At 32.3% G+C, this 21,997-nt stretch overlaps 1 protein-coding gene and 1 pseudogene across 1 annotated transcript; one reads left to right on the top strand and one right to left on the bottom strand.

Annotated features, from left to right (window-relative positions):
* The first annotated feature begins 4,096 nt into the window (after positions 1-4,096).
* Positions 4,097-6,915, top strand: LOC110655152 (pentatricopeptide repeat-containing protein At3g12770-like). The gene has a single exon (XM_021811352.2). The coding sequence runs from the start codon at positions 4,330-4,332 to the stop codon at positions 6,487-6,489; it is 2,160 nt and encodes a 719-aa protein (XP_021667044.2). The 5' UTR covers positions 4,097-4,329; the 3' UTR covers positions 6,490-6,915.
* Positions 6,538-7,679, bottom strand: LOC110655141 (beta-amylase-like; annotated as a pseudogene).
* Positions 7,680-21,997: the final 14,318 nt, after the last annotated feature.

The following is a 21,997-nucleotide window of genomic DNA, read 5'->3' as shown; positions in this document are numbered from 1 at the left end:
ATGGTTTATAAGTTTCATGTGCTTGTAAAAATTTTTAGTTGAAAGGAATTTTATGTTCTCATGCTTTACGAGTTTTTAGTTTGAGAAATGTGATTAGAATTCCAAATCATTATATTTTAAAGAGATGGACCAAAGGAGCTAAAAGAGAAATGATGTTCTATGAGAATAGTATCAATTTTCCTAAGAATAAAGATGAAGTAAAGACAGTGTGGCACCATTCAATAATGTGTATAGCTAGGAATTTCATATACAAGTGTCAAGGAAATGATAGTAGTAGACAAATGTGCCAACAAGGTTTAATGAACCTTGAAGTCAAGCTTGATCATCAATTAGCAAGATTAAAATTGACTGAATCTCATGTTGATGAGAATGATAATCATGAAAATGTTGTCAATGATGTCGAAAAGGATGAGATGTCAATATTGGATTCTCCTCATGTAAGGCCTAAAGAGCTAGAAATGCATGACTAAAGGGACACTTTGAGAAGCAGAAGACAAAATCGTCAACAAAAATGTCAAGTAAAAATTATTTCATAATTGAATGGTACTTTTTTTTTAAATATTTAATTTTATGTTGTACTCAAAATTATTTAGATAGTTTTAATTACACTTTATATTAATAGTTTGTACATTTACAGAAAAGGAAAGCAACAAATATCTCAAATTCTTGAGCATACTTCATTAGAAGCAGTCTCTAATCTATCAAATGTATTACCTACAATGATGTGTGTAGAATTTTTGCATCCAATACTTTCTCTAGCTTTTATATATTCAACAGCATCACTATAATTTTCTTCATAGATGTGTTTAAAATTAATGTGCTTAGCAATCTATGAATAACACAACCCCAGATAAAAAATTTAAGTTAAATTCTTTAGTTTTATTTTTTATAACACATAAAATTTGTGTTTGTTCATTATATTTTGCTCCATTAGCAAAGAATAAATTATATAAAGTAGGGTCATTTACATACTTTGAGCGTGAATAATCCAAGTGTCCCATTTACTAACATGATGCAAGGTCTCCTTTCAATGCAACAGTTAAATTAGGTATCTTTATGTAATATTACAATAATCAAGTAATATTTTTTTATTTATTTAAATTAAAATAAATTTGAACAACCAAAATTAAATAACATTTTCTTATTTGTTTTTCTCTTTCTTCCCTAGAATTTTTCATGCAGACTATCTTCGGAAGGTGCATTTGAATAATAGAAAATTTATGGCCAGGTAATTTATTTTGAATTTAATATATATATATATATATATATATATATATATACACACACACTTAAATTATTAATTTAGCATATAAAATTTGTCTCACTGCTTGATATTTATATTTAAATGATTGCAAAATTTTGAAGAGCGTCCTTTAAAGGAACTGAATTCAAATAAGTAATAAACTCTTTTACGTTCATAGTAAGAGTGTAATTTAGAAAACATGTGAATTTTCAATTATAAAACATCTTTAATTAGTCATATATATGTGGTTTTTAGTTAGTAGTTTCTTAGTTTTGTTCTTTCTTAGTTGCATTCTATACATTCACTGATGCGGGTACACTTTAGTTGGAAATTTCACGAAGAGTTCTTCTTTACATTAAACATTTGAATGCAGATGAAATATGATAATAAATATTCTTAGCTGAAGTATGCTAGTAAGCATTCTTGCTTTCTTCTACTGCTGCTGTTAATTCAGGAATTGTAATCCTTTTCTTTCCCCCAAAAAATTCACTTTTGCAGCCTAATTAAACCTCCCTTAAATTTGTGCCGTCAATTATACATTTTCACCATGATGTATTTATCTCCTAACCATTTACAATTTCTAGAATTTCTCTAAATATTCAAGCATGTCCATAAATTATGGATATCCCAAGTTTAATTCCTAGTTAGAAAATCCAATTTTCAAATAGATATTTAAATTGCTTTCATCACTTTCTGTCAAAAAATCTAAATTCAAGATTTCAACATCTAATGCAAGCCATGTGCTTCTTTAAACAAATACTGATATCTACATAAACTTTGTCATTTTCAAGAACTTAGCCCTAGTTTCATCTCAATTCTATAATATAAGTAGTAAAACATAAATAACCATGTAAAATCAAGTTGGGTCAGTAGATCAAGTAGCAGCATATAAGAGTCGGTTGTTCTACTACTTATCAATGTATGAGCAAAGAAAAGTACAAAAGGGAACAAAATCTCAAGTTTTCACATACAATGTCAAGTGGTATGCAGAGTATGGTAGCAGTAATGCTAGATGCAACATGGACAATGAACCTCTCAAAATTTGTGGTTCCTTATTCCCAGATAATTTGAGCAATTGCTTCCTATATGTATCATATGCACAAAAATTGACCACTTTAAATTTGAAAGAGATGCTCAAAAGGTCATTTGCAACATATTGGGATCCTTGGTTCCTCTAGAAATTCAAGACCCGATTTATGATATTTTGACCTTAAGCACTAGCTTTGAAGTAAATAATTTTGTGTGAAGAACAACAATTAAGCAAGTCACTTAATGGCTGTGAAAACTTTGTATGAAAGCCTTCTCTCATCAATCCGCCATTCTGTACTCTCAATTTTGGTTGTTATGCCTTAACAAATTTTGTTGCCTTTGAAAAAAAATGGAGCTATATGAAGAATGTTGACAAGGTTCCCTTCCAAAAGCCATTAATCCTTGTGTAGTTACAATTGTCTTAATGAGGTCAAACATGTGCTTTTGCACACTATAAACCATATATTCTAGCTTTAATCTCTCTAGTGAAGCAACAAAAGTTCTGGCACAACAGCTTTTGCTTAGATAAATATGAAGTGATCTAAAACAGTAACTAAATCAGTATCCTACAAAAAATTACACAATGATAATAAAAAAAAGCATTTAGTTATCATTGTTGTATCAAATCTGAAGATATAATTTGGTCTAGTAGACTTTGGCGTGTTACTTTATCTCTTTCTAGTCAACTTACTCGCAAGGAAAGCAACCATGTATAGATCAATGAATGGGATCTTCAATCAGTGCAAGTTCAAAGCAAAATCATAGGCAGTGAAAGGACCCACTTCTTAAAAAAATGGCAGTATGCTAAAGAATGTAGTATTATCAAATGATCTAAAAAAAATGCATCAAAACCCACTCTCCATTGAGTTACATAAGCAATCAATCAGGTAACTTTATTTAAGTTCCAATTGCATAATGGAATACCTTTCCATTATTCTTTACAATATTTTTTAATTTAATTCATAACATGTAAAACAAAACTAGAATATGAAGATGAGGATTATATAAAAATGATTAAATTGAGAATTGAATGATTAAATATTTGTTTTATATTACAACAGGTCAAAAACCCAAATCGTTAATAATTTATATTTCTATCAAAGATTTTCAAAATAAAAAAGGTTGGTTACGGAAATCCAATCTGTAGGTACTGAATTAATTGTTGATCTAAGTTTGTAATAAAGTACAAATAGGGTTAACAAGGTCAACCTAGCAAAGTCTCCACTCTTGTGGGCAAACATGTGAATTTTCAATTATAAATTAAAATAAATGCAGCAGTGTCAAATTATGTAAATGCCCATAAGCAACTATTTATAGAGAAATGCAATATTGCAAGATTAGGAGCATAAAGAAAAATTAATATTTAAGTCAATTAATTATTAATCAACTGTACAACACAAGCTGTAGCATAAAAAGAATATCTAAAACTAATAACACCTACCTTAATCTCACTTAAAAAATGATTGCCAAAAGCTTATTACTCTACAAGGCATTTCAACAAACACCTACATTACATAAGGGAATCAACAATGTGAATACTTCATACCCTTTAAGCGTAGAAATGAAATTGGCAAGAAACAAAAGAAAAAGAGAGAACTAGAAGACATCACTAATTGAAAATGCAAGACTTTAGCTAATTAATAGTTTGATTGACATTTTTTTTTTTTTTTTTACTTTAGCAAACTTCCAAATATTGGTTAAAAATTATATGAATCTCGAAATTTTATAAAATTTATGTTAAACTTTTTCAAAAATTGCCAAATTTATTTTTGTGTAACTTTTGAAAAAAATTGGATATTACAATTTTATTAAAGTCTGTCTGAAGGCGCTAGTTAATCAATAGCTTGTCCATAGCGTATCAAGTAAACCGAATGTGTTTGCTACTGCCTATCAAATTATGCAAGCGGAACCCATGACTCTCTCTCTCTGTTTCCCATGAACCCGGTCGAAGAGAAAACCTCTGGAGTGCATGGAGATGAACTTTTAACTGAAATACCTTCCATTTTGTACGCCAGCATTCTCTTCAAGGAGCAAGCGCAGGGCTCAACTTCTCCTTCATGGATTGCTTTCTTACACTCAACCTCAAGCTCCTCAAACATCACAGTCCACCTTTTCTCAAGAAAATGCCATTCACTAGCCCCGCCAACTTTGCAGACAATTCTCTGTCACAACCACTCCCTTCCCTTCAATGTGGAACTATTTTACAATCACTCACCAACATCAAATCCCTTACTAAAGGCCAGCAACTCCACGCCTACATCATTACTTCTGGCAATCTCCGAAATAACACTTATCTAAGCACCAAACTTGCAGCTTTATACGCAACTTGTGGTCATATGACTGATGCCCAGATGATCTTTAATGGGATCGTTTTGAAAAATTCTTTCTTGTGGAATTTTATGATTAGAGGCTATGCTTGCAACGGGTTTTCAGTTAAAGCTCTTGTTTTGTATAAACAAATGTCTAGTTTTGGACAGAACGCGGATAAGTTTACGTACCCTTTTGTTATCAAGGCTTGTGGTGATTTATTGCATGTGGAACTTGGTAGGAGGATTCATGGTGAGGTAGTGCTTACTGGGTTTGGCTCGGACATTTACGTGGGTAATTCTCTTACTGCAATGTATTCCAAGTTTGGAGACATTCGGTCAGCAAGGATAATATTTGATAGAATGCCTGTGAGAGATATAACTTCTTGGAATACCATGATATCGGGTTATGTGAAGAACGGTAAACCGAAAGAGGCTTTGGCCATTTTTTACTTAATGAAGCAAACTGGATTGTCTGCAGATGGCATGACTTTGGTTGGTCTCCTTTGTGCTTGTGCCGAGCTAGCTGCACTGAAGCAGGGAAAAGAGATTCATGGCTATGTTGTCAGAAATGGGAATGCACTCTGTGTCGATTTTTTGATGAACTCTCTTATTGAAATGTATTTTAACTGTAATTGTTTGGTCGACGTATTAAAATTATTTGAAAAAATGGCACGGAAAGACACAGTGTCGTGGAATTCTATGATTTCTGGCTATGCAAGAAACACCTATGCTTTCGAAAGCTTAAGGCTTTTCTGTCGAATGATTTTGGAAGGAGCCAAACCTGATCAAGTAACCTTTATAGCTGTGCTTGGGGCATGTGATCAGATCACAGCTTTGCAATTTGGCATGTCTGTTCACTCCTACCTTGTTAAGAAAGGGTTTGGTGCAACTACCATTGTAGCAACAGCCCTTATAGACATGTATGCTAAATGTGGAAATTTGGCTTGTGCACATAGTGTTTTTAACGAGACTCCTGAAAAGAATTTAATTTGTTGGAGTGTCATGATTTCTGGATATGGCATTCATGGGATGGGGAGAGAAGCTGTCTCTCTTTTTCATGAAATGATCAAGAACAATATTATTCCAGATGAAGGTGTTCTGACTTCAGTTTTGTCAGCTTGCAGTCATGCAGGATTGGTTGCTGAAGGTAAAGAAATCTTCTACACAATAACAAAAGATTATGATGTAAAGCTTGTACTTGCTCACTATTCGTGTTTGGTGGATCTTCTTGGTCGAGCGGGGCATTTAGATGAAGCATACAAGGTTATAAAGACCATGGAAATTAATCCCTCAAGTGATATATGGGCAGCACTCCTGAATGCTTGCCGACTACATCGAAATGTTGAGATAGCAGAGATCTCCGCAAAAAAATTTTTTGATCTAAATGCAAAACAGGTGGGTGGATACATTTGCCTTTCCAATATTTACGCTGCTGAGAAAAGATGGGATGATGTGGAAAGGGTTAGAATGTTGATAAGAGAAAAGGGGTTAATTAAACCCCCAGGCTGCAGCTTTGTTGAGTTAGATAAAATGGTTCATCGGTTCTTAGTTGGAGATAAGTCACATCCACAAATAGAAAATATATATACCAAGTTAAAGCAATTGAATCAGCTACTCAAGGAAGTTGGATACAAGCCTGATACAAGTTCAGTGTTATATAATGTTGATGAAGAATTCAAAGAGAAGATGCTTTGGGATCACAGTGAAAGATTGGCAATTGCCTATGTTCTTATTAATACAAGTCCAGGCACCATTATAAGAATCACTAAGAACCTACGCGTGTGCGGGGATTGTCACACTGTAATAAAATTGATCTCTAAGCTCATGTGTCGAGAAATTATTATGCGGGACATCCGTAGGTTCCACCACTTTAGAGATGGATTTTGTTCATGTGGTGATTACTGGTGAGTGAACAACAGAATATTAATCAGAAGGCAATTGTACATTTGAGTGAGATAGGGATAAAGCAGATTCTTTTATTCAAACAGTAGATATCTCAAATTGTTGTAACACAACTCTTGAAGGGCAAGTTGTTAACATTAACATTCTCTTCCACAATGGCTGCAATTCACTTGAAGAATAGGGATTTGATCTTTTTTACCAAACTAGCAAGTAGACCTGGGTGACCAGTAGCAGCACCATCAACTCTCATATCTGTCTCTTTATCCTATGGGAAGGGTGCCATTGCCTTGGTTGCTTCTGGAAGAATCTCAATTGGAATCTTTGGCTTTGACTGCTCCAATGGAACTATTTCATGGTTGTACTTCTTAGGATCTGGACAGTAAGCCGGAAAATAAATATGAATGCTAATGAAGGTGAATGAAAATTAACATACAGATTGTTTTATGACTTTGTATAAATGCTGGTTACCTCGTCTGCATGCATTTTCTTCACAAACATCTTGAATAGCTTAAAATTGTTTTCTTGTAATAGATCATCAGATAACCATAGGTATGTCATCCAATACATCCTCTATTTTGGTTGGCCATTCTTGTTGATGCCATTGGGCCTGACATTTAGAAGGACTTGATTGTAAGCTGTTGCATCATATCTTTACAATGCGTTCTCACCTCCAACCTCAAATGTTCTTTCTACATGCTCCACTCAATCCCTGCATTTGCATAAGCAATGTATCCAGTAATCATGAAATTAATGTAAAAATGTGTGAATTTGCCATTATCTACTTGCACAGTAATTTGTAAACTTTTCTTAGATTTGCTGCATTAGTATTTAAGTGTGGTTCCATTGAGGATTAAGATTCATCGTGCAGGTTTTACAGATGTTACCAGGGAAGATAGGCATGTAAATTTAAAGCTTTAAGTTGCAATTTCCTGAGGTGCACTTAGGTTGCTTTGTATCCTTCACTTCAAGACGTGAAACACAAAATAGCATAATGCCTTGATAGAATCCTTGCAATGAGTCACTACCATCTCTTTCATTCTAGTTGAAATATCCTGCAGTAAGCTCTGCAGCATGAATATCAACTTTTTACCACAACATGTTTGATATACCTATTTTGACAGTACATTGTGATATGAACATATGATTGTTTACACAAAAAATAATTAGTCTGAGTTATTAATTATTTTCATACCCATTATTAATTAATTTTATATATATATATATATATATATATATATCGTAAGTTACTCTAGAATAATGATTACTTATTATAGTATTAATAAGGTAACTATTAAATAATTTATAATTTACATATGATAAGAATTCCACGTGTCACTCTGCCAAATATTAGTCATATGGCAATACTATGAAAGGGAACTCTAGGAATTATATATATATGCTTTCTGTTATGAAATATTTATTAAAAAGTTTGAGAGATAAAAGTAATAAAAATAAAATTTAAAATAATTAATAAAAAATTAAAAATATTACATTATTTTTTATATTAAAATTAAAAGAAAAAATATAAATTACAATTATTAATAGTCATTTGCATTAATATGGCAATTTCATAGTTTTTTATAAAGTTAATTTGTGATTTAATTATTATTTTGGTGTATTAAGAATAATCATGCAGTGGAAGTTAACTTGTAGTGGGGCGTTATAAGGAAATTATTTGCTAGCATGAGAAGTTACAAATTAGGCAATAATGACCAACTCACAAATGTCAGTTAACGGGTTCTAGATGCTTCTAGCTGCCTTCAGCAGCAATAACTTGAATCATGTCTAACGGTGGAAAACGTGAATAGGGATGATTCAGGAATCTTCTTGATACATTTAGGTGAAGACTATAAATTGAAGATGGCTTGCAGTAGCCAACCAATCCAGTCAGCTAACAAATCCAACTAATCAACTCAATCAAATAATCAACAACATTCTAAAAACTTTAGCGGTCTAATCAATCCAAAACTTCAACATTCATTTTTAATTTTCAAGCATTATTCATTTCAATTTCTATTGCAATTTTATTTTTTATTATTATATTTATTTTCAATCAAGCAATATAATTTTTTTTTCCAATTCTCACATCCACTAACCTATTTGTAGAAAAGAATGCTCCATAGGTAAATAACTAAAAAAGGAGACAGAAAGAAGTAAAGAATGATCAATATCTCTAAAACAGCAAGTTCAACATAAGGTCAACAAAAGATTAAGGGGGTGTTTGGTTTACCTGTTGGATATGGTTGATAACTGATAGACACAAATAAATAAATTATAGTATTTGGCAAGCTTAAAAAAACAGGGTAACTGATACAATACCCATCAGCTGCAGTTTATATCAGCTCTATTTTTAGAGCTGTTTCTCATCAGCTGATAGCTGATTTGATTTTATTTTTTATTTTAATCATATTATCATTTTTTATTTAACTTGAAAATTAATATTATTAATATTTTTATTTTTTTATTTGTAATTTTAACATTTTAATTAACATATTTTAACTTTGTTAAAATATTTTTTATTAATAACATAAAATATAAAAATGTTTATTTATATATAAAAACTTAAAATTAATTATAAATTTTTTTATTAACAATAATAATTATTTTATTATTTTATCTATATTTTAAAAATTATTTAATTATCTTAAAAAATAACTATTTTCTTATTTCAATAATAAAATAAATGATATAATATAAAAGATTAATAATTATATATTTATTTAAATAATATAATATATTAATTTAATAATTATATATTTAATTTAATAATAAAATAAAATATATGATATATACCCTTATCAGTCATTTCACATATCAACACCAATAGCTAAATATAATTTTACCAAACACTTAACATAAAACAATTATCATCAGCTATCAGTTATTAGCTATCAGCTAACAGTAACAGCTATCAGCTAACAGCTATCAGTTGTATTCAACAGTTAAACCAAATAGGCCCTAAGAGTCAATGGAAGGCTCAGACGAGGCACCCGGTCAAGAGAAGGAAGGTAAGACTCTAACTGTTGATTGTGGTGTTGCTTGCTTGGTGTTACCTACAGCTTTCTAGAAAATGGCAACAGAGGAACTTGTGGAACCACAAGCAAATACCTTACAAGCTGAAATATGCAGTGGGGTCATAATTCAATGCATTAAGCTAAGAGATCCAAAGAAAATTGTCATTGACAAACCTTTTGAGAGAATAACCAAGCATCTGCAACCTTGGTACATAACAACCCATTTCAACGGTAAACCTACGTCTAGGTTGCTTATTGACAATGGATCGACAGTGAAAATAATGATACTCAAAATGTTGTTAGGGTTGGGAAAATCAGAGGAGGACCTCATCATAATTGATATCTCAATGTCTGCTTTTATTGTAGAGGTATCCAGGATCCTTAATGTCTTAACAATAGAGGTATTAGTAAGAACAAACTATGTGAAAATAGTTTGGGCAGATGCCAAGCCTTTTGTTGCTTACTTAGATGTAAAGGAGGCTTATTACAATGATGTAGACATGAGCCATATTTAGTTCTTAAAAAGAAGCACACCAAAAGACTCGGGAGGCATTAACTCACAACTCCCCAAGAGAGGCCCATACCATTTTATGTAAGGTCTGCCTTATTTTCTAATCATGGGTCTTTTCAGGAAGAGAAACAAAATGATGTTGCATATGAATCCCTTGAAGAAGATTTTGCCAAGGCCTTATTCATTGTGCCTTATAAAAGGCCGATGGGGTAGCACCATGCATTTTCCTAAGGCCGATTCACAGCCTCCCTAGGGGAGACCCATGGCTTCAAATAGTTGACCCCACAGCTTTTCTTAGGCTCACCTACAATCATTATAAAGACAAATCCAACATAATGACCAACATATTATAACATTCATACATAATCAGGTAAACAGAAGGCTAATGTAAAGAAAGTAGGCCATTAAGCCACGGTTAAATATAAATAAAAAGCTGAAACAATGCTTATTGTTCATCAAATATCCAAGTATTTACACGTATGCTAAATTTATTACATCAAAATATAATTATTATAGCATGCTGAGAAATCCTTAGAGGAAACTTGGAGTCAATAAATAGCTCTAGAACAAAGCTAGATAGACAACTCCCTAGTATTTCAAAAGGAGAAAGGTAATACCAGCACCTAATGAGGAAGTGCTAGAGGACTTACACTCACATTTTCCACATAAAGGTTCTACATATAAAGACAGAAAAGTGGATCAACAAAAGGTACCTAGGGAAATGACCAAGGGAGTTGGTCTCAAGAGTTTCAAATTATGAAAAAAATGTACTAGGGACTTATTGAAATAGAGGCTCAGCTTGGACTAATCTTCGAAGTTAATAACCAAACACACAACCTACAAAGCAAGCATAAAATGTACAATAGAGCAAGTATGATCTAGCAGGTAGTTTAATTATTACCTTTTACAACTTGGGCAAATGAGTTAGGCAGGTAGAGTAAAACACCCAAGTACCAAAGGAACCAATTGGTGAGATACCTGTAGTAGGGGAGATGGTACTTAACAGAGTTTTCAAGGTACCTGTAGCAGGGGAGGTAGTGCCATTTCTACAAATTTAAATTTAGAGGTAATCATAGCATTAACACAACTCCAAATATGTTCAAACACAAATTTAAGCTTAGATTTCACATAGCACCTGGAAAAGTGACAACACCTAAGAATGTAATAAGGTACTTTGAAATTTCTCAAATTGAATCAAAATTCATAAGACCTAGTGCTTATAGTGCCAAGAAATGGCTAATAGAGCTAAGAATACTGTGAAATAGAGAGGAATTTCAGTATAAACTCATGAAAAGACGTTAGTTTTGCTAAAGGTTTGGGGCAATAATGCGAATGGCACTAGAACACTGAAGCTGGAGTGCAAACTGAAAAGGGGAAAAAGAAGAAAAAAAAAAGATGAAGGAGAAGAAAAAAAATGGTGAAGAAGTTTTATGGTGAGGGAGAAGATGAAGACTTTAGGTGTGAGATAAAAAATGGAAAAGGGAAGATGTAGCAAATTACGTAGAAAGAATAAGGAAAGAGGAATAGAAGATTTTAAGAGAGAGAAAATGAATTAGGAATTGTATGGAAGAGATTTTTATATGGTGTGGAGTTTATTGGGAAGTGAAATAGCCTCGGGAAGATAAAAGGGAATTATAGTAAGAGTAAAAGCGTTGACGTGGGATAAAAAAGGAATATTCTTAGAAAATTCTCTTTTTTTTAATCAAAATAATGGAATATTTTCGAGAAAGTGCCTCCATTTTTAATTCAACTTCTTACTTGAAGATAAAATAATGAACTTGTACGTATAAGGTAGGGGAGCTAATGCCCAGCAGAGTTGAGCAGGCATAGAGTAGTTCAAGGACAAATATGAAAGAAACTAAAATTCCACATAGGAATGGCTTAATCAGCTAATCCATGTTCCAGTGCATTGTTTTCACAAAATAATTAGTACGGATTATTAATTATTTTCAAGCCAATGATTAATTAATTTAATTTTATATAAAATTAATTTATTTTATTTTGTTCTATTAATTTAATTATAAAGCCTAAAAATTATTTATTTAATTACTATTTTGGTGTATTAAAGATAATCATGCAGTGTGGAGTTATAAGGAAGTTATCTGCAACTATGGGAAGTTACAAAGCGGTAGTAACAACCAACTCATGAACAAGAGTTAATGAGTTCCAACTGCTTCTAGGTGCCTTCATCAGGAATAATTTCCATCACATCTAAATGTGGACAACATGAATAAGGATGATTCCAAAGCCTTCCAAATATGTTTAGGTGAAGATTATATATTAAAGATGGCTTACAATAGCCAATTGATCCATCCAGCTAACCAATCAACTCAATCAAGTAGTCAACAACAATCTTAAGACTCCAAACAATTCAATCAATCTAAGGCTCCAACAGTCATTTTCAATTTCTAAGCATTGTCCATTTCAATTTATATTATAATTTCAATTTCCAATCATTGATTTCCTCTGAATTAAGCAATACAATTTCCTTTTCTAATTTCAATTCTAAGAACATATTCTAATTTCAATTCCGATTCTAGTGAGACAACATCTCATTTTTCAATTTACTATGCAATCAAAGGCGTAATTGTGTTCAATGTAATCGGTCCCTATAATCATTTGATACAAAATTTAGAAGTGCAATTTAGTTAATATACTCAGTATCTAGTACGCTTGCAAATCTCAAGCTATTTTTCAGCCAAATTATTATAGCACAATGATTATCAATTTTACTATATCCTTTAATTGCTAATTTGACTTTATAGCCATAAAAGCTTTATTGGCTTCATCAAGGATTTCAACTCCATAGATCATTAATATGTTGGAATACATTGTCAAGAAAAAAAATCTTTTTCAATGTAGTATATCCCATTTGATTTTAAGAGTCTGGTGTTTTTAATTGTGTCATTCTATTCCCCTACATCATAAGCAATTCCCATTCATGTGGCCTACAATTACGGCTGCCTTGTTAAATTTTGCTTTCAGATATTTATCATAGCATTAGAGATAAATGTCAAGAATGTGAATTAGAAAAGGAAAACTAAAGATGTCAATTAAAATTGATGCTTGATATGATTTCTAAAGCTTACAATGAATTCTCCAATGCTAGAAAAATCCAACCTTTAGTTTGTGGTTATGAGGGTGTCTTAGCTCTCCTGCTCGACCAAGCCCTACTTCAATACCTATGATCACCCTAGCTTCTAACAAATCTGACATGTTCTCCCTAGGGCTCTTTAACCTACAAGAGGAAACAAATTTTACTAAAACAGAAAAGAAAATAAAAGGAGGAAATAAGATAAATGATGTGTAATATTAAGATTTGAAAACTTATACATATACAAATTGGCTCAGTTATTTTATGTGGCTTGAATTTTAATTATGTTTTCATGGAGCCAAATTATGACTTGATCCGAAAAATTTTGCATTACGGCCCAAATGGAATATTTTGCGAGTTATGATGTAAACAAAGGGCATAGGTTGATAAACCAGTCTAAATATTATATATTTTTTTTTGCTTGTGGCAGTATTGTGACAAATTTGGGATTATAATTTGGGAGTTTTGTGTGATTTTACCTTGCTCTTTCATTGTAGTGAAACTTCTTCCCTTGCCTTGTCCGTAGACGTATACTTTACGATTGAAACACGTAAATTTTGTGTCCATTCTTCTTATTTTCTCTATATTGTGATTGTGTGATCATGTGTGTGTGCCTTACATATGTGCCAATTATAATAGGCTCTTTCATTCCATTTTGACTATGCTCATCAAACTTTACCTAAATGGCAGTTTATCCTCCAAAATGAGCTTGGTGATCCATGCCAATGGTAAGGTATTCCTTTTTTTGGTTCCTTTCTTATTGGTGTAAAAGTTATTACGGTCATATTCTCTAACATCTCGCACCCACTGGAGAATTGGGATGTTAACAACATATCTGTTAGGGATAAACCCTAATTGATAGTTATTTCAAGAGAAGAAGACTAAGAAGATAGAAGAGTAGAAGACATAAGCAGATAGAATAGAAAAAGAAAGATGAGAAGAAAGAATAGAAGAGAGAAATTCAAAAAAAGTATACTTAGATTGTATTTAAATTTCCAGAATGATCTATACATGTACTTACACCTTTATTTATTCACATTCCCCTGCAGTCCCAATTGTGTAATAGTTTCTCTAACTACTAACAATCTTTCCCTACAAAAACACAACTAGCTGACTACCTTCTACCACTTGCAACCCTATTCTTGAGACACACCAATTTCCTTATTTACATATTTATACTTTTTCCTTCGATATGTAACATTGCCCTTCTTTGAGGACATTCTTGTCCCTAAGAATGTTCAAATGCAGGAAATTAGGTTTGAATGAAGGTCCTACCCCAGTGGCAGATAAAAAAAAATTATGAGGCCAACATATAAAAGAAATAATAAATAGATTGATAATGACTTTTAATTAACTCATTAATATTCTTATTTATTATTTAATTTATCATAATATAGAGTGATGGATTGGAATTCGTTCAGTCCTATTAAATTGCCTTATGAGACGGGAGGTGAAAAAATGTATCTTATACATTTAATTTTAATTTTATTAAAAAGAATGTAATAATTAAATTTATTAAGAGTGAATTTAAATAAGTATAGATATTAAAAGTTTTTTCAATAAAAAAAGGTATCAATTAATCTCTAATTATAAAAATATATTGTTCACTAAAAAAAAAGTGATTTAATACTTAAATTTAAGAGGGGTCAATTTATCTATGTATATGAGAAACTTCAAAGAAAAATGAGGGTTCAGTTGAACCCTCATTTTTATGAATACAATCGCTACTATCTTGTCCTCCCAAGTGGAATCTTCAACAAGTAAATTAGTCCACTTGGCCAAGTCTTGAGCTACAGATTGGCCATTCCTAATAATGGTCTTGGTTTGCAAGATTCCTTTAGGAGTTACCGATATGTCATCTTTTACCATAGTCAGAATTTGTAGTTAAGGAACCACATTCTCTTTTAGCTTTTGATTGAGTAGAGAAACATGAAAAACATGATGTATGGAAATAGTTGGAGACAGCATTGATTTATATGCTATTTTCCCAATCCTCTAAACTATTTTGAAGGGCCCATAGTACTTGGCTATTAACTTTGGATTCCTTCTCAAAGCCATTGATGATTGCCTATAAGGTTGTAGTCTAAAGTAAACAAACTTGCCTTACTTAATTATTTCTCCTTCCTTCCTTTGTTAGCCTGTTGTTTCATTCTATTTTTGGCTTGCTCCATATTGCTCTTGAAAAGATTATTAAGTTGTTACCTCTGCTAAAAAAATTATTGGATTGAAGAAGTAATGGAAGGAATAGCTGGAAGAAAGGGTGTATAGTACTCATACAAGACCTTAGAAGGAGTCATTTTAATAGTGGAGTGGTAAGTGGAATTGTACCAACATTCTTCCATAGACAACTACTAAATTCAGGTTTTAGGAAGATGGTAAGACATGCATGTCAAATATATCTCCAAGCATTGGTTCAAACATTTAATTTAACCATTAGTTGGGGGGTGGTATGCACTATTATAGGAAAGAGTGGTTCCCAGTTGTTTAAAAAAAATTCCTTTTAAAATTAACTAGTGAATAATTTATCTCTATTAGAAACAATAGAGATTAGGGCTCCATAGAGTTGTAAATTTGGTCAATGAAAAACTTTGCTATACTAGAAGTTGTAAATGGATGAGAAAGTGTATAAAATGACCATATTCTATATACCTGCATACCACCATTATAATAGTATCTTACCCACTTGACTTATGAAATTTCTTGTCATGCCTAAGAAGGTAGTGGTAGTGGCTATAGCAGACCAAGAGTAGCAAAGGTCATGCCTTTGCATTTTGCACATTTAACAGATTATTGGAAGCATTACACTACCTTTAAATGTATATTGGGCCAATATAAGTGTCTTTGCAGCATAGCATAAGTGTTGTCCATGCCTAATTGTCCTCTTGTAACACTGTTATGGTAACATGATATCAATTCTTTCTTAGGGCCCCATTTCAACCAATATATAGTTTGTTACTGTAATACAACAACCCTTGCTTTAGTTAAAACTTGGGATTAGCCTCTTTATCAAAACACAACTAAGTAATCAAGTCAGTAGCATTAGAGTCATTCTCATCGCTTTGCAACACATTTGACATCCAAGTAGGAGTCACAACAAACTGAAGGAACGGAACCGTGAAAAACACAAGTTTATACCATTGAATTCAAAAATTTTCACCTAGGGTCACATGCATCATGCAAGATTTATTTTTATCTATTTGATTTCAATGATAAATAACATATTAAAACTCTTTTAATATGTTTTTTGGATCTGTATTTGCCATTTAAGATTTTAAAATTAATCAGATTAATTTTAGAACCCTAGATTAAATCAAGAACGATTACACTAACCTCTTGATGCACTGTAGCGTGTCTGCGCCTTTGAGATTCGTCTTCAGGACACCAGATGTTGTCCCTCTAGCTTGTCCACACCAAGAACACCTATGGTAGCCCTTGAACAGCTTCTAAAGCCTTTTCTATTAATTACAAATTCAAGTTCTACCTTTTATGAGATTAGAGATGTAAACAGGACACTAGAAACAATTTCTAGTGTTCTTAATTCAAGAGATTGATGGCTAATCTCTTTGAATTGATGAGAGATGAAGAAGAATAGATGAAAATCCTCAAAGTGGCGTGACAAAGGAGAGGAGTGGCTATTGGTTATTTTTTCTTTTCATAACCACACTTAAATAGTTAGGTTAACACATTAAACCCTTGCCACATGTCACCCTTTGATTAGCTCTAGGTTTAAGTGACCCAATCACATTGTGCCAAGTGTCAAACCTATATTTAATCTTGATTTTAATCATCTTACATGATTAAAAAACATTTGGCAAGCTTATGTGTAATCCCATGTGTCACCATCTCATGATGCCACGTGTCACAGTGCAAAATGACCAAAATGCCCCTGTGTCTTAATTTTGAGTTCTTAACCCAAAATAATTATTTTTCTTCTTCTAATTAATTTATATCAAATATAAATTAATTAATTAATCTCTATTAATTAATTTATTATTAATTAAATTCATATTTAAACACTTTAAACATAAATTTAATTTATACTACACATCCAATAATCTAGATTTGGTTTCAAGTCATGCTAGGGACTTTGCAATTTAATTGCAAACCAAACCTATTTAATTAATCAATTAAACTCTTTAATTAATTAATTAAATCATATTTAAATAGGTAATAACTTGTGTATGTGTGTGACTTACTAGGCTCATCACTAATTGGCAATGAGAGATGATATCAACTTTTAATATCATCAGAACTCTTACTTACCATAAATGATTTCTCTAAATCATTTTATGAACCTCATAGACCATGGTTAACACCTAGCATAGCATGCCATGGCTACTCAATTAGTAATAAGGTTTACCTTAAATGAACCTATAATCATATGTTACCATGCACTAGAATCTCTCTGTTACAAAATCCCAACTCAAGCTGGAGTTATGGTTTATGTCAAACTCCATTTACTATGAATATTATGTTCTCTTTTAATTCCAGTTCTCGATTATAAAGATTTTCTCATCAGAAACTCTTTTCTGAATAAATCTATCTGTCTTGGCCAGGAACTTGAAACATCAAGAACAATTAAATGAACATAGGATTTTATCTCTATTTACTTAGAGGAACAGATTCCATCTTGATCAACACCTACCTCCATATATAACTAGTAGGAGCCAACACATGCCCATATACCCATACATAGTACAAGCATGAATGCAGTATCAAACTCAAACTACCTATATACAAGATAACTGTGCTATCTCAGGTCTAAAGATTATATGCACTGATATGATTTATGAAAACATTGACAAGAGTAAACTCCATGTGCTTGTCATAAGTGTCACTGGTTTGGCCAACTTATCATTTATAAGTGCCTATCATATTTGTTATACGGCATGAGACTCACCATTCCATCTTATTTATATCTCATATAAATAACTTGGGAACAAACATAAATACAATCTTTCTGGATAAGTCATGTCCTTATTATGAAGTATCCTTGATTGTGAACCTATTTATGATACTTTGTGCTAGAAATATTGTCACTCATATTCTTAACAACTTAAGAATAATATTTCTAACAAAATATCAATGGACCTTTTCTATTACACATAAATATATTATGTAAACAGAAAAGTGGAAATGCCTTTTATTAATAAAAATATGTACAAGATACATACTAAATGATATACTCTAGGGCATACTACTAACAATCTCCCACTAGCACTAGAGCCATTCATTACAATATCTTAGACCTATCTTCTCAAGATGTCGGTCTAACTGAGTCTGAGACATAGGCTTAGTGAATGGATCAGCTGGATTTTCAGCTGATGCTATTTTCTGCATGGCTACATCGCCTCGCCCAACTATTTCTCTGATAATGTGGTAGCGCCTTTCTATGTGTTTGGATTTCTGGTGAGACCTTGGTTCCTTAGCCTGTATGACTGCTCCATTATTGTCACAGTATAGTGGAACTGCTGACTCAATAGAAGGAACTACTGTAAGTTCTGTCACGAACTTCTTTATCCTAACAGCTTCCTTTGCAGCATCTGATGCAGCAATATACTCAGCCTCTATAGTGGAATCTGCAGTCGTGCTCTGTTTGGAACTCTTCCAACTGACTGCACCTCCATTACAAATGAACACATATCCAGATGTAGACTTTCTATCATCGATATCTGATTGGAAATCAAAATCAGTATAACCATCCAATTGCAAGTCTCCATCTCCATAGATCAAGAATAAATCCTTAGTTCTTCAAAAGTACTTAAGGATATTCTTGACAGCTATCCAGTGTTCCAAACCTGGATTGGATTGATACCTGCTAGTTAAACTAACAGCAAATGCGATATCCGGCCTAGTACACAACATTGCATATATTAAACTTCCAATAGCCGAAGCATATGGAATCTTGGCCATCTTATCTCTTTCTTCAGGTATCTTTGGAGACATCTCTTTAGAAAGGTGGATACCATGTCTCACTGGTAACAATCCTCTCTTGGAATCAAGCATGTTAAACCTCTTTAACACCTTTTCCAAGTATAGACTTTGAGATAAACCAATTATTATTTTCGCTCTATCTATATAGATGCGAATCCCAAGAATATAGGTTGCCTCCCCTAAGTCTTTCATGGAGAATGTATTTGACAACCATACCTTTATAGTCGTCAACATACCTGTGTCATTACTCATCAACAGTATGTCATCCACATATAAGACAAGGAAAGTGATAGCACTGTCGCTAACCTTCTTATATACACATGGCTCATCCTCATTTTTGATAAAACCAAAGGATTTAATGGCTTCATCAAAACGGATGTTCCAACTCTTCGAAGCTTGTTTCAACCCATAAATGGATCGCTTTAGCTTGCATACCTTGGAACCATCTTGGGATTCAAAACCCCTAGGTTGTTCCATGAAAATGTTTTCTTCAATGTATCCATTGAAAAAAGCTGTTTTGACATCCATCTGCCAAATCTCATAATCATAGTATGCAGCTATTGCTAATAAAATCCTAATTGATTTAAGCATGGCAACAGGCGAGAAAGTCTCCTCATAGTCGATTCCTTACCTTTGGCGAAACCCTTTCGCTACTAGCCTTGCCTTATCTGTCTCTACCTTTCCATCAGAACCAATTTTCTTCTTGAAAATCCATTTGTTCTCTATAGGTACAATACCTTCAGGTGGGTCAACAAGATCCCAAACTTGATTCTTATACATGGAATCAATCTCGGATTTCATAGCATCAATCCATTTTGAAGAGTCTATATCTGATATAGCTTATTCAAAAGCAAGTGGATCATCTCCATGATCTACTTCTTCATGAGTAGACTGTTAGTAGTATGCCCTAGAGTATATCATTTAGTATGTATCTTGTACATATTTTTATTAATAAATGGCATTTCCACTTTTCTGTTTATATAATATATTTATGTGTAATAGAAAAGGTCCATTGATATTTTGTTAGAAATATTATTCTTAAGTTGTTAAGAATATGAGTGACAATATTTCTAGCACAAAGTATCATAAATAGGTTCACAATCGAGGATACTTCATAATAAGGACATGACTTATCCAGAAAGATTGTATTCATGTTTGTTCCCAAGTTATTTATATGAGATATAAATAAGATGGAATGGTGAGTCTCATGCCATATAACAAACATGATAGGCACTTATAAATGATAAGTAGGCCGAACCAGTGACACTTATGACAAGCACATGGAGTTTACTCTTGTCAATGTTTTGTCATAAATCATATCAGTGCATATAATCTTTAGACCTGAGATAGCACAATTATCTTGTATATAGGTAGTTTGAGTTTAATACTGCTTTCATACTTGTACTGTGTATGGGTATATGGGCATGTGTTGGCTCCTACTAGTTATATATGGAGGTAGGTGTTGATCAAGATGGAATCTATTCCTTTAAGTAAATAGAGATAAAATCCTATGTTCATTTAATTGTTCTTGATGTTTCAAGTTCCTAGCCAGGACAGATAGATTTATTCAGAAAAGAGTTTCTGATGAGAAAATCTTTTTAATCAAGAACTGGAATTAAAAGAGAACATAATATTCATAGCAAATGGAGTTTAACATAAACCATGACTCCAGCTTGAGTTGGGATTTTGTAACAGAGAGATTCTAGTGCATGGTAACATATGATTATAGGTTCATTTAAGGTAAAACTTATTACTAATTGGGTGGCCATGGCATGCTATGCTAGGTGTTAACCATGGTCTATGAGGTTCATAAAATGATTTAGAGAAATCATTTATGGTAAGAAAGAGTTCTGATGATATTAAGAATTGATATCATGTCTCATTGCCAATTAGTGATGAGCCTAGTAAGTCACACACATACACAAGTTATCACCTAATTAAATATGATTTAATTAATTAATTAAAGAGTTTAATTGATTAATTAAATAGGTTTGGTTTGTAATTAGATTGCAAAGTCCCTAGCATGACTTGAAACCAAATCTAGATTATTAGATGTATAATATAAGTTAAATTTATTTTAAAGTGTTTAAATATGAATTTAATTAATGAGAAATTAATTAATAGAGATTAATTAATTAGTTTATATTTGATATAAATTAATTAGAAGAAGAAAAATAATTATTTTGGGTTGAGAACTCAAAATTAAGACACAGGGGCATTTTGGTCATTTTGCAGTGTGACACGTGGCACCATGAGATGGTGACACATGGCATAACACATAAGCTTGCCAAATGTTTTTTAATCATGTAAGATGATTAAAATCAAGATTAAATATAGGTTTGACACTTGGCACAATGTGATTGGGTCACTTAAACCTAGAGCTAATCAAAGGGTGACATGTGGCAAGGGTTTAATGTGTTAACCTAGCTATTTAAGTGTTGTTATGAGAAAATAAAACACAACCAGCAGCCACACTCCTTTGTCACGCCACTTTGAGGGTTTTTATCTCTTCTTCTTCATCTCTTATCAATTCAAAGAGATTAGCCATCAATCTCTTGAATTAAGAACACTAGGAATTGTTTCTAGTGTCCTGTTTACATCTCTAATCTCTTAAAAGGCAGAACTTGAATTTCTAATTAATAGAAAAGGCTTTAGAAGCTGTTCAAGGGCTGCCATAGGTGTTCTTGGTGTGAACAAGCTAGAGGGACAACATCTGGTGTCCTGAAGACGAATCTCAAAGGCGCAGACATTTGCGGTGCATCAAGAGGTTAGTGTAATCGTTCTTGATTTAATCTAGGGTTCTAAAATTAATATGATTAATTTTAAAATCTTAAATGGCAAATACAGATCCAAAAACATATTAAAAGAGTTTTAATATGTTGTTTATCATTGAAATCAAATAGATAAAAATAAATCTTGCATGATGCATGTGACCCTAGGTGAAAATTTTTGAATTCAATG

This window comes from Hevea brasiliensis, chromosome 10, assembly GCF_030052815.1.
Source record: "Hevea brasiliensis isolate MT/VB/25A 57/8 chromosome 10, ASM3005281v1, whole genome shotgun sequence".
Lineage (NCBI taxonomy): Eukaryota > Viridiplantae > Streptophyta > Magnoliopsida > Malpighiales > Euphorbiaceae > Hevea > Hevea brasiliensis.
The sequence above is the reverse complement of the archived record's forward strand: the minus strand, read 5'-3'. Positions and strand labels throughout refer to the sequence as shown.

What these genes read in the sequence shown, in the direction of transcription:
- LOC110655152 (XM_021811352.2), top strand. Translation starts at nt 4,330, where the DNA reads ATGGATTGCTTTCTTACACTCAACCTCAAGCTCCTCAAACATCACAGT.